This window comes from Mustelus asterias, chromosome 11 (assembly GCF_964213995.1).
Source record: "Mustelus asterias chromosome 11, sMusAst1.hap1.1, whole genome shotgun sequence".
In the NCBI taxonomy this organism is placed as follows: Eukaryota; Metazoa; Chordata; class Chondrichthyes; order Carcharhiniformes; family Triakidae; genus Mustelus; species Mustelus asterias.
In genome coordinates, this window is record NC_135811.1 from 75500414 (window position 1) to 75515007 (window position 14594).

The 14594-nt window shown below is 41.4% G+C and overlaps 1 protein-coding gene across 1 annotated transcript in view; it reads right to left on the reverse strand.

The window, feature by feature from the left end:
* myo1d (myosin 1D) overlaps positions 1-14594 on the reverse strand; it is a 562434-nt gene that overhangs the window by 155778 nt on the left and 392062 nt on the right. The window contains exon 21 of the mRNA XM_078223777.1: positions 13410-13564. Coding sequence (XP_078079903.1) covers positions 13410-13564 — 155 coding nt within the window. The remainder of the gene's footprint in view (positions 1-13409; positions 13565-14594) is intronic.

Genomic DNA, 14594 nt, shown 5'->3' on the forward strand with positions numbered 1-14594 from the left:
GAAGTGCAATCACTGTTGCAATCATGCTCTGTGATGATTTTACATTAAAATGTGCTATATAAATGCATTGTGTTGCTACTAGTCATGTAAGCAACACAGTAGTCGAATAGACAGTAGTCTATTTTCTTTGCACCTAGCAAGCTCCTAGAAATAACAATGAAATGATGATCAGGTAATCTGATTAAGTAATGTTGGCTGTGAAGTTTTTGAACTTATTGCTGTGATTACAGTCTACATTACTTGGTTGAAACTTGTAAAAGAATAAACTTGTATCGCATTGTATAATGCAAGAGGCCAAATATGAAAAGGCTGGAAGGAGGATGAGAGGGGCGAAGTTAGTGGTAAGCCACAGGGAAGGCTGGAGACTGTTCATGGACAAACCTGAGACACTTGGCACACATTCAATCTGCATGTTGACTATGGCACTGTGAGCAATGAACAGAATATACTATTTTGGAGCATGTACAAATAAATCACTCTCTCATTTGGTTGACTTAAAATTCCCATGCTTGCATTCAAATCTGTCCATGGCCTCACCCCTCACTATCTAATAAAGCTGCAGCCCCATAATCCTCCAAAATTCTGTGTTCTTCAAATTCTCACCTCCCGACCAGTTCTTGTCTTCAGTTTCGTGGGCTCGAAGCTCTGGAATTCTCTTCCTAAACTTCTGTACCTCTCTCCCCTCCTTTAAGATGTTCCTTAAAACCTATCTCTTTGGCCAAGCTTTTGGTTGCCTGATGTAATAAGTCTCTGTGGCTCAATGTCAAATTTTGATTGATAATAGTCCTGTGCAGCTCCTTGGGATACTTTACTATGTTAAAAGCACTATAAGAGTGCCAGCTGTTGTTAGTGAGAGAATGTTTGGTATGTTGGGAAAAATTGCAGTAAGCGGCAGCATGCTGTATATTCTCTGATTACACAAAGTGTCCGCAGAATAGCCGTGACGGAAAAGTAAACTAGGATGCCGTCGAACAAATCCCTGGAGAAAAGAGGCGAGGAGAAGATGCAACTAATGTTGGAGCAAAGTCATATGGCAGACATGCTGCAAATGATCTGCCTGATAAGGACGCTACCAGATGGAGGAGACAAAAGAGATTCCATTATCAGTGTGAAACCAAGGGTTTGAGCTGACTTTCAGCAAATGGGAACATGTCAATCAAAGGTTATCTTGATAACGAACAAGAGAAGACCTCCACAGATGAGGTAGAGGAATATATCAGGAGCCTGAGTGCAGGCTCGGCAGACAGAGAATGCACCCTAACATCAGTGTCTTTATAAATGTTACAGGAGAGTCTACGGGATTATAACTCTTGAAACTAAAATAAATGTCGCATCAGATATAGCGATATCTTCTCCAGGTGGTCTTGCAACAATGCCAGTAAATAGATTCACAGTTAGATAAATAATGCTGAGATTGTATTGGTGACAATGTCTAAACCACTTTGAATTGTTAATAGCAGCAGTAAAACTAGCCCATTAAAGTACCTCCCATGCAGTCTCTCTGTTGCTATTATTCAGTTTAAATTACTATTTTCACCAAACTTAATGTTGCAGTGCTAAACAAAATAAATGGATAGGAGTCAGAATTTTTCTTTCAGTAGTTTCAATAATACAAACACATTGCAAGTGACTAACCTGTTTATAATGGGCGAATGATTGCTAGCATGTTTCATGAATGTAAAACATACAAACCTGTCTCACAAATGGAGGCTATAGAATCTGGGTTTCTTTTCATTACAGAAAATTAGGTTAAGGGGAGATCTGATTGTGCTATCCAAAATTATGGAAAGCTTTGAGAAAGGAAATCAGGAAAATATGTTTCTTCTGGTCAGTGAGTTGATAACTTTTTTAAAAAATTTATTATTTGGATGCGTGCAATGCTGGCCATTGCTAGCTTCTCTGAAAAGGTGGTGTAACATTTTCTTTATCCTTTCAAATTCTTCCAGTGATGGTGTTTGAAATAATCATAAAAGAGAACAATTGTAGTTTTGACAGAAAATTGTTTTAAGCAAATACTTGTTAGTACAAGGGTTTGGGTTGGTCCTTAGGCTGGACTTCATAGGCATAGTTATCTTGAAGTGAAAATGTCAATCTAACCTCCACATCTAACTCGCACACTTGAGTACGAACACTGGTCCAAAGGAAATGCTGGAACGGCAGATGGATTGAAGCTGCCAATTAGTGTCGCGGCTGGGGCAGGGTGATGGGGCAAAATCCATAACTTAAAAGTCAAGTGGACTGAACAATTGAAAAAGAAACACTTAAAATGATTTGCAGACTCAGGGTAAGGGACCTGGGCGAAGTGGATAGTTCTTAACACGAAAAAGACACCTTCTTCTGTTGCTTTAGCATTCTTTATGTTTAGAATTAAAAGATAAACTGACCAAAGATTGCGTTCTAGTCCACTAGTGAAAAGTTGCAAAGGCAATGATGCCAACACAATTTGCCCTGCCCCATTTCACTTGGGCTGGACTCAGTCAATGAATATGGACTGCAAAAGCACAGCCACACCGTTTGCTGCTGTGGAATTTCAAGCAGAACATGGCAAACTATTGATTTCCTTTATAAAAAAAGCACGGCTTCAAAAGGAAGCCTCTGGAGTGCCTCAGCTAAGAGGGGAGGTTAATACAGTTTCTTTGTTCAGCTGACATAGAGATGTGATTTTAACCAGTGTGCCTGAACCATTTCATTCGCTGTGTGACTAATCTTCATTACAATCAGCCCTTCAGTGGTTATCTTATTCCTTACTGTCTGGGGATAAGACGAGCCATCTGCCTTGCCTGGCAGAAAAGGTCAAACAGATCAGACTTTTATCAACCTACAAAGAAATGAGTTACTTGATAAGAGTGAATGGCTAGATACACATTTCCAGGTCCATAATGTCATTCAAAATACTGAGTGGCCTTTACAGATTTTAAAAGAGGTGTTGGCTTTATATCTTGTAGTTGGGCGAGACCCCTATTCAAAAAGATATGCTTGATCTATCCGCAGAACTGGCCTCTGCAATTGTTTGAAGGAAAGCAAAATTGTTTTATGATGGGAAATTGAGATCAAAACTACATTCTAATAAATCAGAAAGTCTTTGTGAATAGCAGCCATAGGGAGCATGTCGGCCACTGCACTTCTAAGCTGCAGGTAAAGTGGATTTTATAATGGAGTTAACTCTTTGAATACTGGGTAAGATTCAAAGCAGTTGGACCTAAACTTTATTCTCCTTGTGTGTGATGCAGAAGTTTGAAAATGTTGTGCCCAATTTGCCAACGCTAAATTATGCCCAAGTATCCTCCCAATCTCCGAAGAACACCCCCAATCTTAGAATGGCCACAAATCAGCATAAACAATACTCAAGAAAACATCAGACCTACTTTAGGTTTGGAAATTTAAGTTCCAACTTATTTCACCACCGTTCATGCACATCAGCAAAGCATTTTTAAAGCCTGCAATTAGGGAAGCAGTTCAATTTTTTTACATGAATTACACTTATACATTAATGTGTCAGTGAGAATATTTTTTGAACACGATCCAGGAATTGCAGTTAAACACCAGGAGAATCCCATAAAAATTGAAGGGGGTGCAGCACAGATTCACTACAGTGGCACCAGAGCTTGGAGGTTTAAATTATGCAGACAGATTCCAAAAAACATGGCTGAATCTGAGGTCAACTTATTTTTGTCAGGTAAGGATATCAGGGGAAATGGAGCAAAGGCAGACAAATGGAGCTGAGATGCAGATGAACCATTAATGAATGGCAGAGCATGCTCGAGGGGATGAATGCTTATTGATGTGCCTCATGTTCTCATTAAACAAAATGGGTTAGAAAAAAATAAAAGATAGAATGGAACATTGTCAAAATTGAATTGACAACCTACTTTCCCAATGCAAGAAAATTAAGATTCAAGACACGGTCACCTCCATTTTTTCTTTCTCAGGATTTCAAAACTGTGCAAATTTTTAAAATCCCCTCTGTACCTTTGGTCCTTTCTTCTTCCCACAACCAACATGATTCCCCCCAATTAATTCCAAATTTCTTTCACCGCCTTCCCTCCATAGTACTCTGCTGTGCTGTGGGTCCTGCCCTTCCACTTGGGTTGCTTCATTATTGAAAAAAAACAAAGCAGGACTGAAATAACATGCCAGGAAATCATAGGTTGGAATTCTGTGTGATTAGGTTACAAATGATCAAGGGTTAGAGCCGCTTCTCCAAATTGAAAAATAAACTACTGTCTGCGACTTGTATGTTTTCAGGTGTTTGCACAGGACTGAAAGTAGGGCTTTGAAATTTTTCAGCAGTCGGGACCATTTTCAGTAAATTCCCTCCAGAGGTAATTTCATGGGAAGTGCCCGAATAAGAGGCCGCTTCCAGACTTACCATCCAATTTGGAGTGATATGCAGGGTTGCGGAGGCTAGAGGGTAAGTGAGTGCATGAAATTGCAAGACTTGATTGTGTGCGCAGTGAGAATGCTGCTGCTGTGTATGGAATGTGAGTGGCCCAGAAAAAAAATGGAGGAGTAAAACTGCTGGAGTCAATGCTGCCAATTCCTGAAAAACAGTTATTTCGGCAGTCTCCAGGAGATTGGAAAGAAATTGCAGGCCTCTGCCTGAAGGGGATTTCAGGCTTGCCACCTATTTGCATCTTAAGGCAGTACATTTAGAATATCTGTCAAGGTATTTTAACCTTCCATTCTGCACGCGCCTTTTGTTACCTGATAACCTGTAGACACAGAGGGGGTTCTGCACAATGCCAGTAAAATCTTCTTTACAGTGGACAATTGCTGCTAATTGACTGCTGATGAATCTCATTAGTTTCCCATCGGTGTTGTGCGGGTTGCTATCACTGCCTTGAAGCCAGGGAACACATTGAGGAATCGACACAACTGCTTTGCCTGTGATTTTCCCATCGTGGCCCTATGCCCTGCCACCAACCTTGAAAGGGATTTCTGAGTTACTGGTGGTTCAGATATTTTTGATCTTCTCACTTTCATTTTTTCCAAACTCCTCATCTTCCAAATCCTATCCAATGACTTCATTTCCTTAAATAAAAGCAAAATGCTGGGGATCTAACAAAAAGTTCTGGAAAAACTCAGCAGGCCTGACAGCACCTGTGGAGAGAGAAACAGAGTTATCGTTTTAAGTTCATACGACTCTTCTTCGGACCAGTGTTTCAAAAAAAGAGACATATCGGACTTGAAACATTAACTCTGTGTTCCGCCTTGCACAGATGCTGCCAGACATGCTGCATTTTTCTAGTGCTTTCTGTTTTAACTTTGTTTCCTTCGTGTGATGTGTTTTTAAACACATGAATATTCCTCAGTCTGAATCTGTCTCCATAAAGCTTGTTGAACCATGATGGAATATCCTGCACTGGCCTTGAACTGAACACACAGCATCTCAAAAACAGAATCAATAAAATCATGTCCTTCAGTTTAGACACAGTGCTACAAAGATTGCAGTTAAAGAATAAAACACACACTTAAATTGCAGTATTACAGTTTTCTAAAGGTTAAACAGGTCACCATTGGAACAGTGAGATAGATATCACCTTATAGTATTGCATCAAGCAAAGTTTGATGCATAAAGTGCATATTAACCTGATTGAAATACAGGTGTACTCCTCTCCTAGCTCTTTGGCTTTACCTAGCCACATGCCACAGAATCATTAAATCTCCCAGCTAAAGGAAGGCATTCGATCCATCGTACCCAGGCCACTGCTGGGATTTTGAAGGAGGTATCCAATGAGCTCAACTCTCCAGTCCTTGTTTCAGATACCAGCAATTTTCTCCCTTTCAATAAATTCCTTTGAAATTTACTATTGAACCTGCTTCCCAGTTCTTCCAGGCAATATATTCCAGTTCACAATAACTCGCTATGTATAAAATAATTCCCATCTGTGCACAGAGGAGATGGTGGCAAAGTGATAACATCACTGGACGAGCAATCCAGAGTCCCAGGCTAATGCCCTGGGAACATGGGTACAAATCCCATCACGGCAGCTGGCTGAATTTACATTCAATTAATAAATCTGGAATAGAAAGCTGATCTCAAATAAGGTGACCATGACATCGATCATAGATTGTTGTAAAATTCCATCTGGTTCACTACCGTCCATTCCTCTCGCATGGGACAGTAACATTGCTGACTCTTAACTGTCCTCTGAAATGGCCTAGCAAGCTATTCAATTCATGGGACGGACAACAAATGCTGACCTTGCCAATGACACTCACATTCTATGAAAGAGTAAAGAAGATATCAGCTCGGATTCTTTTGCTGATCAACATAAATTCTCTCTTTACAATCCCTTCTGTTACTGAACACTGAATGCTCCACCACCGAACCTCAGAAAAGAATAACGCTGACCTATAGCCAACAGAAGATTGGAGATTTGGATGAGGAGGGGTAATGTATCTGCTTGTCCTTCTTTTCCTCAGGAATTACAGGGGGAGCAAAGTTTAAAAAGTATCCAGCAAGGGAAATTGATGGAGTTAAACTGCTTATACTTCAATGCAAGGAGTATTACAAACAAGGTAGATGAGTTAAGGGCACAGGTAAACACATGGCAGCGGGATGTCATTGCTATAATGGAAATCTGGCTAAAGGAGGGGCAAAATTGGCAGCTTAATATCCCTGCTTATTGAGTCTTCAGACATGATGGGATGAGAGATTAAAAAGGAGGAAAGCAGCATTAATCCTTAAAGAATCAATTCCAGTTGTGTGAAGGGATGATATACTAAATGGGTCAACAAACGAGGGTTTAAGGGTTGAGCTTAGAAATAAGGGGCAGTAACACTACTAGGAGTATAATACAAAACCCAAATAGTGAAAGGGAGATAGAAGAACAAACATGCAGGCAAATTTCTGCCTGCAAGAACAAGAGGGCAATAATAGTAAGAGACTTTAACTGCCCCAATATCAACTGGGATTCAAACAATATAAGGGGCACCAAGGGAGAAAAATTAATGCAATCTGTCCAGGAAATCCTTTTTCACAAATTAGTGACAAACCCAATGAAAAAGAGATGCAATTCCAGACCTAGTCTTGGGGAATGAAGAAGGGGAAGCGGGTGAAGTGACAGTAGGCGACCATATCGGGTATAGTGATCACAATTCAGTTAGATTTAGCATTACCATGCAAAAGGACAAAGATAAAGCAGGTGCAAAATTTTTGAACTGGGGGAAGGAAAATTTTGCAGGAATGAAAAGGGACTTGGTTGAGGTGGACTGGACAGCACTGGTAGAGGATAAATCAGTGCAAAACCAGTGGGAAGTACTAAAAGGAGAGATCCGAAATGTACAATGTAGACTTTCCCCTCCAAATTTGATTGAATTCTTTGAGGTGGTGACCCTAACCATACTGTCTACTGTGAAAGGCACAAGGGAGGTACGGTGGCACAGTGGTTAGCACTGCTGCCTCACAGCGCCAGGTACCCAGGTTCGACTCCTGTCTTGGGTCACTGTATGTGTGGAGTTTGTACGTTCTCCCCGTGTCTGCGTGGGTTTCCTCTGGGTGCTCCGGTTTCCTCCCACAGTCCAAAGATGTGCAGGTTAGGTGAATTGGCCATGCTAAATTCTCCCTCAATGTACCCGAACAGGTGCCGGAGTGTAGCGACTGGGAGATTTTCACAGTAACTTCATTGCAGTATGAATGTAAGCCTACTTGGGACTAATAAATAAACTTAAAAGTTCCTGTGAGCAATTTAGAGAAAGAAAGCTAACCTGCCTCTCCCAAACACCTCCAGGAGACCATATTGCCTAGGACTCTTATATAATCATAACTACCTAATAATTTACCTCAGAAATGGAAATATTCCCTTCTCTAAGGTATTTGTCAAGTTCTCTTTGAAAGGAATGTGTGGTAGAATATTCAGCACATCTCAGTGGCTGTTTCAGGGGGACGTGTTTTCTATGAATAAATACATGCTGGGATCTAACCTAACTCTTGCCATATCAATTTTATAGACACACGCGACCAGCTCCATTCAATTCAAATAAGTTGTCTAGCTGGATTGTGTCCAATTTATTCATCACTTAAACGACCACAATCCCATCCCCTCTCAGATTACAAATTGCATAATCTTAACCTTGGAGTCAATCGCCAAAATAAACAGCTCTGATACTTTTGTTCACAAAACTTTAAAAATACCCACAGACTGTGCCAATTGTGAACGTGGAAAATGTACATGATAAGCAAATACTCAGGAACAAATAAACCACTGAGTCACACCAAACCCAATCAAATTATAAATTTCAATGATATTCCTGAAGGACCTAAAACCATACAAACCACACAGAAAACACAGGTGTGTCACTAGTGTAATTGTAATGATGATACACTCTACAGAAAGAACATGGATGCTGGTTGGATATTGTCACTCCAGTTGCAATCGCCATTCCCCCTTGGATGAGGCTCAAGTCAATTGCCAATTATTTACAGAGAGAATACAAATCTTAACAGCCCTATGCTGCCCTCTCCAATATCTTTCTGCCCTGTGGGTAATTTGACACACTGGTAAAAGCACTCAGTACCGGCCTAACTCCTGCTGACTCATATGAACCAATGATGCAGGGGAAAGTGCATCCTTTTGTTAGAGAGAAGGTTAAGAGGTGACTTAATAGAGGCATACAAGATGATCAAGAGGATTAGATAGGGTGGATAGTGAGAGACTTTTTCCTCGGATGGTGATGGCTAGCACGAGGGGACATAGCTTTAAATTGAGGGGTGAGAGATATAGGACAGATGTTAGAGGTAGGTTCTTTACTCAGAGAGTAGTAAGGGCGTGGAATGCCCTGCCTGCAGCAGTAGTGGACTCGTCAACATTAAGAGCATTCAAATGGTTATTGGATAAGCATATGGATGATATTGGAATAGTGTAGATTAGAGGGGCTTTAGATTGGTTCCACTGGTCGGCGCAACATTGAGGGCCGAAGGGCCTGTACTGTGCTGTAATGTTCTATGTTCTACGTTTTGCTCCTGAAATGACACCTTAAATTTTAGACAAACAGAACTGCGATAATCTGGTGGGCTTTCACTGACTCAGGAAGATGAAATCATCGGCCATGGGAAGGACTGAAACTCAAAACAGTGTCATTACTGGAATTATCTCAAATATATGCGTACTCCATGCTTCAAACAGAAGCTTCATGTACAACAACAGAATCTGCTTCTGTGCAGAATTTGCAATTTTAGAAACTACAGTTAAAGGAACAAAATTAGAGGGGTGATGGAGCTAGTGCGGCTGAAATTGTGTTTAATTAAGTGCCACAGAATGGACATTTAAGGAAATTTGCAATCTATGGGATCAAGTGGACATTGGCAATATGGATTTGAAACTGGCTAGGAGTCACAGAGCAGAGAAAAGTGGTGAAAAGCTGCTTTTGACATGGTAGGGGATGGGACAGGCGTCAGTGTCTTTCAGGTGTCTGGGTTTTAAATTTTTTTATTAATAATCTGAATTTGTTAAGAAGAATTGAGTAGAGGAAATGCGAGCTAAATGATACAATTTTAAAGGATATGTAAGAATAGGAACACTTGTACATATGCAAATATTTGAAAATACAAGTTGACAACACTGTTAAAAAAAAAGTCAGGTGAGATTCTTGGTTTTAGAAACAGAGGTGTAAGGTTAAAAGCAAGAAGTTATTTTTAACCTTTATAGATTACTGTTTAGGCATCAATTGGAGTAATGTGTCTAGTTCTGGGCACCATACTCTGGAAAAGACATCAAGATCTTCAGCGAGGTGGCGAAGCAGATTGACTGGAACGGTACAGGGATGTGAAACTTCAGTTTTATATATAGATGAGAGAAGGTGGTTTATTTCCTGAGAACAGAGAATGTTAAGTAGAGATTCAAGAGAGATGATGCTCAAAGCTGCTGATAGGGCAAATAAAGTGGCAGAAGCGCTGATAACCAGTGGACACAGATTTAAGATAATTGACAAAAGAAATCAAGGGGGAGAGGAGGTTTTTTTTAATGTAATAAATTGTTATAATCTGGAATGCACTCCCTGATGGGGGGGTGGATGCAAGATCTGTAGCAACTTTTAAAAGGGAATTTTATATACATTTGAAAAATTTCCATGATTATGGGAAAAGGGTAGAGGAATTAGAAAAATTAGACTGCTCAGGTTCAGAGTAATGGGCAAATGACCACCTTCTATAGTGTATCGTTCTGTGAAAAGTAAAATGAAAGGCTGCACATTTGTAGGAACACATCTTAATTCCAGCTTGAGTGCAAAAGCTTGATCTGTTTACATGCTACATTTGCACAACTGAACAGCCCTAAGAAGCAGTTATGCAATAACTAGGGTTCCATGCTATTGATGTTATCATATCATGGAGCAGTTTCCTAAGTGGCCCAAACACTAACCAATTGTATATACATTGTTCATTTGCAATTTGAAATTTTGCTTCTACTCCTGATCTTACGCAATGTCCAGCGAATAGAAATGCAGTTTCTCCAATCTGAACAGGAGGACCGAGCGCCGTCCCCAATCAATAGCCACAAAACTAGCTGCCCCTGTTCCCCGGTGGTGGTTTTTGTATGCCCACAGGAACCCCTACACTGGCACAAGAACCTGTGGAAACCAGCTTTACTTTGTAATCTCAGACTCTCCATGGGCAGCACCAATGCCTTTCAATTGGATGACAGGGCTGGTGCAGTCAGGGCTGACGTTGGCGATATCGTGTGAAAGTAAATACAGCATTAGGATAGCAATGAAGCAAATCCATTATTGGATTAGCAGATGCAGGTGGTTCAAACAAAGGCAGTAGTTAAATGATTCCTTTCACAACAGGCAAGCCAGTACTCTTAATTCTTTGTGATGACTGAATAGGCTTTTCCAGAAGTACATGATGTATAGCTGGCAGGATTGACTAGGTGTCCACAGCTTTCTCTGATTGACTCATAGTACAATTGGGCCTAAAGATGGATTTATTATATAATACAAACATATCAAAAGACGCTACAACTAACCACATTTTACACCCAATTGGTACACAGAATCCCTACCATGCAGGAGGCGGCCACTCAACCCATCGGGTCTGCACCAACTCTCTCAAAGAGCATCTTACTCAGGCCCACCCCCCCGACCCTAACCTAAAAACCCTGCGCATTTACCATGTCCAATCCACCTAACCTGCACATCTTTGGACTGTGGGAAGAAACTCAAACAGGCGCAGGGAGAACACGCAAACTCCACACAGTCACGCAAGGACAGAATTGAACCCGGTCCCTGGTGCTATGACGCAGCAGTGCTAACCACTGTGCCACCGTGCCGTCTACGTACATGGGAATTATGCTGTCTTCTAGTCAGTAGTTACCAGATGAAGGAAATGTTCTGCTTCCCACAGGGGTCCTCCCAATAAGAAGCTTTTATTATAATTACATCATTCTTCTAAATCATCATTCTTCCAGAGTTTGCACTGAGTCAACAGGATCAGCACAATAGATCTTTTACCTTAAAAGGTTTAGCCACGTCAGGATTGGAGATTGCTGCCACGATTTATGAGGAGTCCAGTTGAGTTGACAGAACCAGCAATTTTGACTGGCATGGGATAAGGGTGCCAGTAGTGAGCCTGCACCTAGCACTCCCTGCTCTTATCATCTTTATTGAGGGACTGGGCATTTCACCCCTTCCTCCCAGCAATTTTTAAAGAGACAGGCCTGTTCCAACATTGTTCACAGCACCTCAGCGGAATTGTGAACCATGGGAATCCTTGTTTTGAGTCGGCAACTGAAAAGAAAAGCTGTTCCAGCATTTCCTTCGATATACTTTGCCTCTCTTACCTTCTCAGAATGCTGTCAATCAATCACAGCCATTCATTATTTGAATTTTCAAGAAGTTTTTATCTACTTCAGACCTTTTAATTATGTATCAATAAACACATTGGCACTGCAAAACCACAAAGAATAATTTATTTCAAGAAATGTCAATTAAAAAAAAACCTGCACCTGCTGTTCTAACATTGAGCCCTAACTTCCACCCGGGGCATAAAATCATGGTCTGCTGGAACTACAACAGCGTAAAGCACACCCAGCTGCTCTGGAAAACCTCCACTGGCTAGAGCTGCTTGAAGCTTGTGGTGGGCATCGGGGTATGTTGGGTCGGGTCTGCTCTGGGGGTGGGACATTCTGTCCTAATATCTCTTAGGTGGCTTGGTGTCAAATCTTCATCGATAATGATCTTGGGAAGTGTGTCAAGATGCTTTACTACATTAAAGGTGCTATATAAATATATGTTGTTGCTGCACTGAGCTATGGCAAGTAGGTGAGATCAGGGTTTTAAGCAGTCCATCTTTTTTTTTGGCTTAATTGACTCATCTTTGCATGCTGTGGAATTAATCAGGTTGCATCCTATTTATTGCACTTTGGAGTGCTACCGATACCCAAATCCTGATTTGCAAGTACAAAGTTATGAAAAATATTTGTTTACAACCACCGTTGCTTAATTTAAAACAACCTGATAAAAGTAACGACAATTTTCACTGCACCAACTTCATAATGATTTGCTGGGTAAATGTAGTACAAAGAACAAAGAACAATACAGCACAGGAACAGGCCCTTCGGCCCTCCAAGCCCGCGCCGCTCCCCGGTCCAGGATTGAATCCTGAATCCAGGATCCCCGCCCAATTTTCCAGCCTATCTACATCCTAATATCCTATCCACCGAGCTGTCCCTCACAGCTACGATGCTTTGTTCATCACAACCTATTAACTCACCCCCACCCCCCCATTCCAGACCATGTGATCTCCAGGGAGAGGCGATAGTACTATATAGATTCTATATCAAAGGCACGTGGAAGAGCTGATTCCCTACAATATGAAGGGGATTTATCTTTTCTGACTAGACTCGTGTGAAAGCTGAAGACCTGAGGCCACGTATTATGTATTACAAGCAGAAATTGCAGCAGGTGCGATACCTGAGGGGAACTTCCATATAGGGATGTACTCATTAACCAAATCACAACTCTGCAGGAATAAAGAAAGCTTGTGCAATATGTTTCCCTGGCATACATACATTTCAATTTGCTATCCAGACCAGCTTCACGTCCCAAAAGAATAAGAAATCCATGTATCGTGAGAAACCTATTCAATCCCCAAAACTTTTTTTTTACATTTTATGGGTCAGTTTAGAATTAATATTTCAAGATTGACAGGAAATCTATCTTGCTGAAACAGAATGCATTTTTAAAGATTGGCTTAAAACAGCACAACACTAGTGCACTATATCTCAGACAGCTAGAATTTCGTATCAAGATTGTTGCATGCTCTAGTTGCAGGTGAATTTTAAGCCTTGATACTTATGTTGGACCATGCAAAGTTTTGAAGGAGAGAAAGAGTCCATTAATTGTCCCTCACTCAGTGTCAGTGTGAAATTTCCCACTTTAAAGTACAGAGATACCCCAATTCCTCTAACCTTCTGAAGTGATTGGCCACAACACCCACAAGCTCGCCGATGCGGTTCTCATTAGCCGGCTGCATTTTATCAAGGCACACAATGAGGTCTTTATTATCCTTGGTGTGGAACACCACAAGTTGATCCTTTCCTGTTGAAACGCTCACTCCAGTAACCTGCAGGAGAAGGGAAAATATAAAAATATATACTGTTGTGTGTGGAGCCAAATGCTATTTCAGAAATTGACAATTCATTATGATTTTACTGCAGAGAGATCTAACCCATTGTGTCTGTGCTAGCTCTCTAAAACATCTATCCACATCCCACCACCACCCCCCAACCCCACTCCCTTGCCATGTCACCAACAGAATCACAGAATGTTACTTTGATTTCCCTTTTAAAAATCTCCAAACCTTTACCAAGTATCGTAATTTGAACGGCACACCAAATGCTGGGGACATGATGGGTGTGGACTTATTGTATGAACACAATGTAGGTTACTGTGAGCTCTCCTCCTAGGGAAAAAAGAAACCTGCACAAAATCTGTGCCTCCGCTGTAAACTTTTATCTTGTTTTCAAAGAAAGTGTGACCTTTATACAAGAACAATTAAGACTGGAAGAGTAATGGAGTTGAGTTACCAAAATGAACTGACAGAATAGGGGGCACGGTAGCACAGTGGTTAGCACTGCTGCTTCACAGCTCCAGGGACCTGGGTTCGATTCCCGGCTCGGGTCACTGTCTGTGTGGAGTTTGCACATTCTCCTCGTGGCTGCGTGGGTTTCCTCCGGGTGCTCCGGTTTCCTCCCACAGTCCAAAGATGTGCGGGTTAGGTTGATTGGCCATGCTAAAATTTCCCCTTAGTGTCCTGAGATGTGTAGGTTAGAGGGGTTAGTGGGTAAAATATGTGGGGATATGGCAGTAGGGCCTGGGTGGGATTGTGGTCGGTGCAGACTCGATGGGCCGAATGGCCTCTTTCTGTACTGTAGGGATTCTAATTCTAAATAGTCTTGTTGAATACAACGTTAGCTGCTCCAAATCTAATCACCAGGAGTTGCAAGTGAAACCTGGCAATAGCCTGAAGACCCAGCACCTGGGCAGGGAAAGTTACAGACACACACCCATGTCCCACAGGTTGCTGAATTAGCACATCATGGGGTGAATTTTACCATCCTGCCCACCAGGGGAATCGGAGCAGGCGAGGGCGG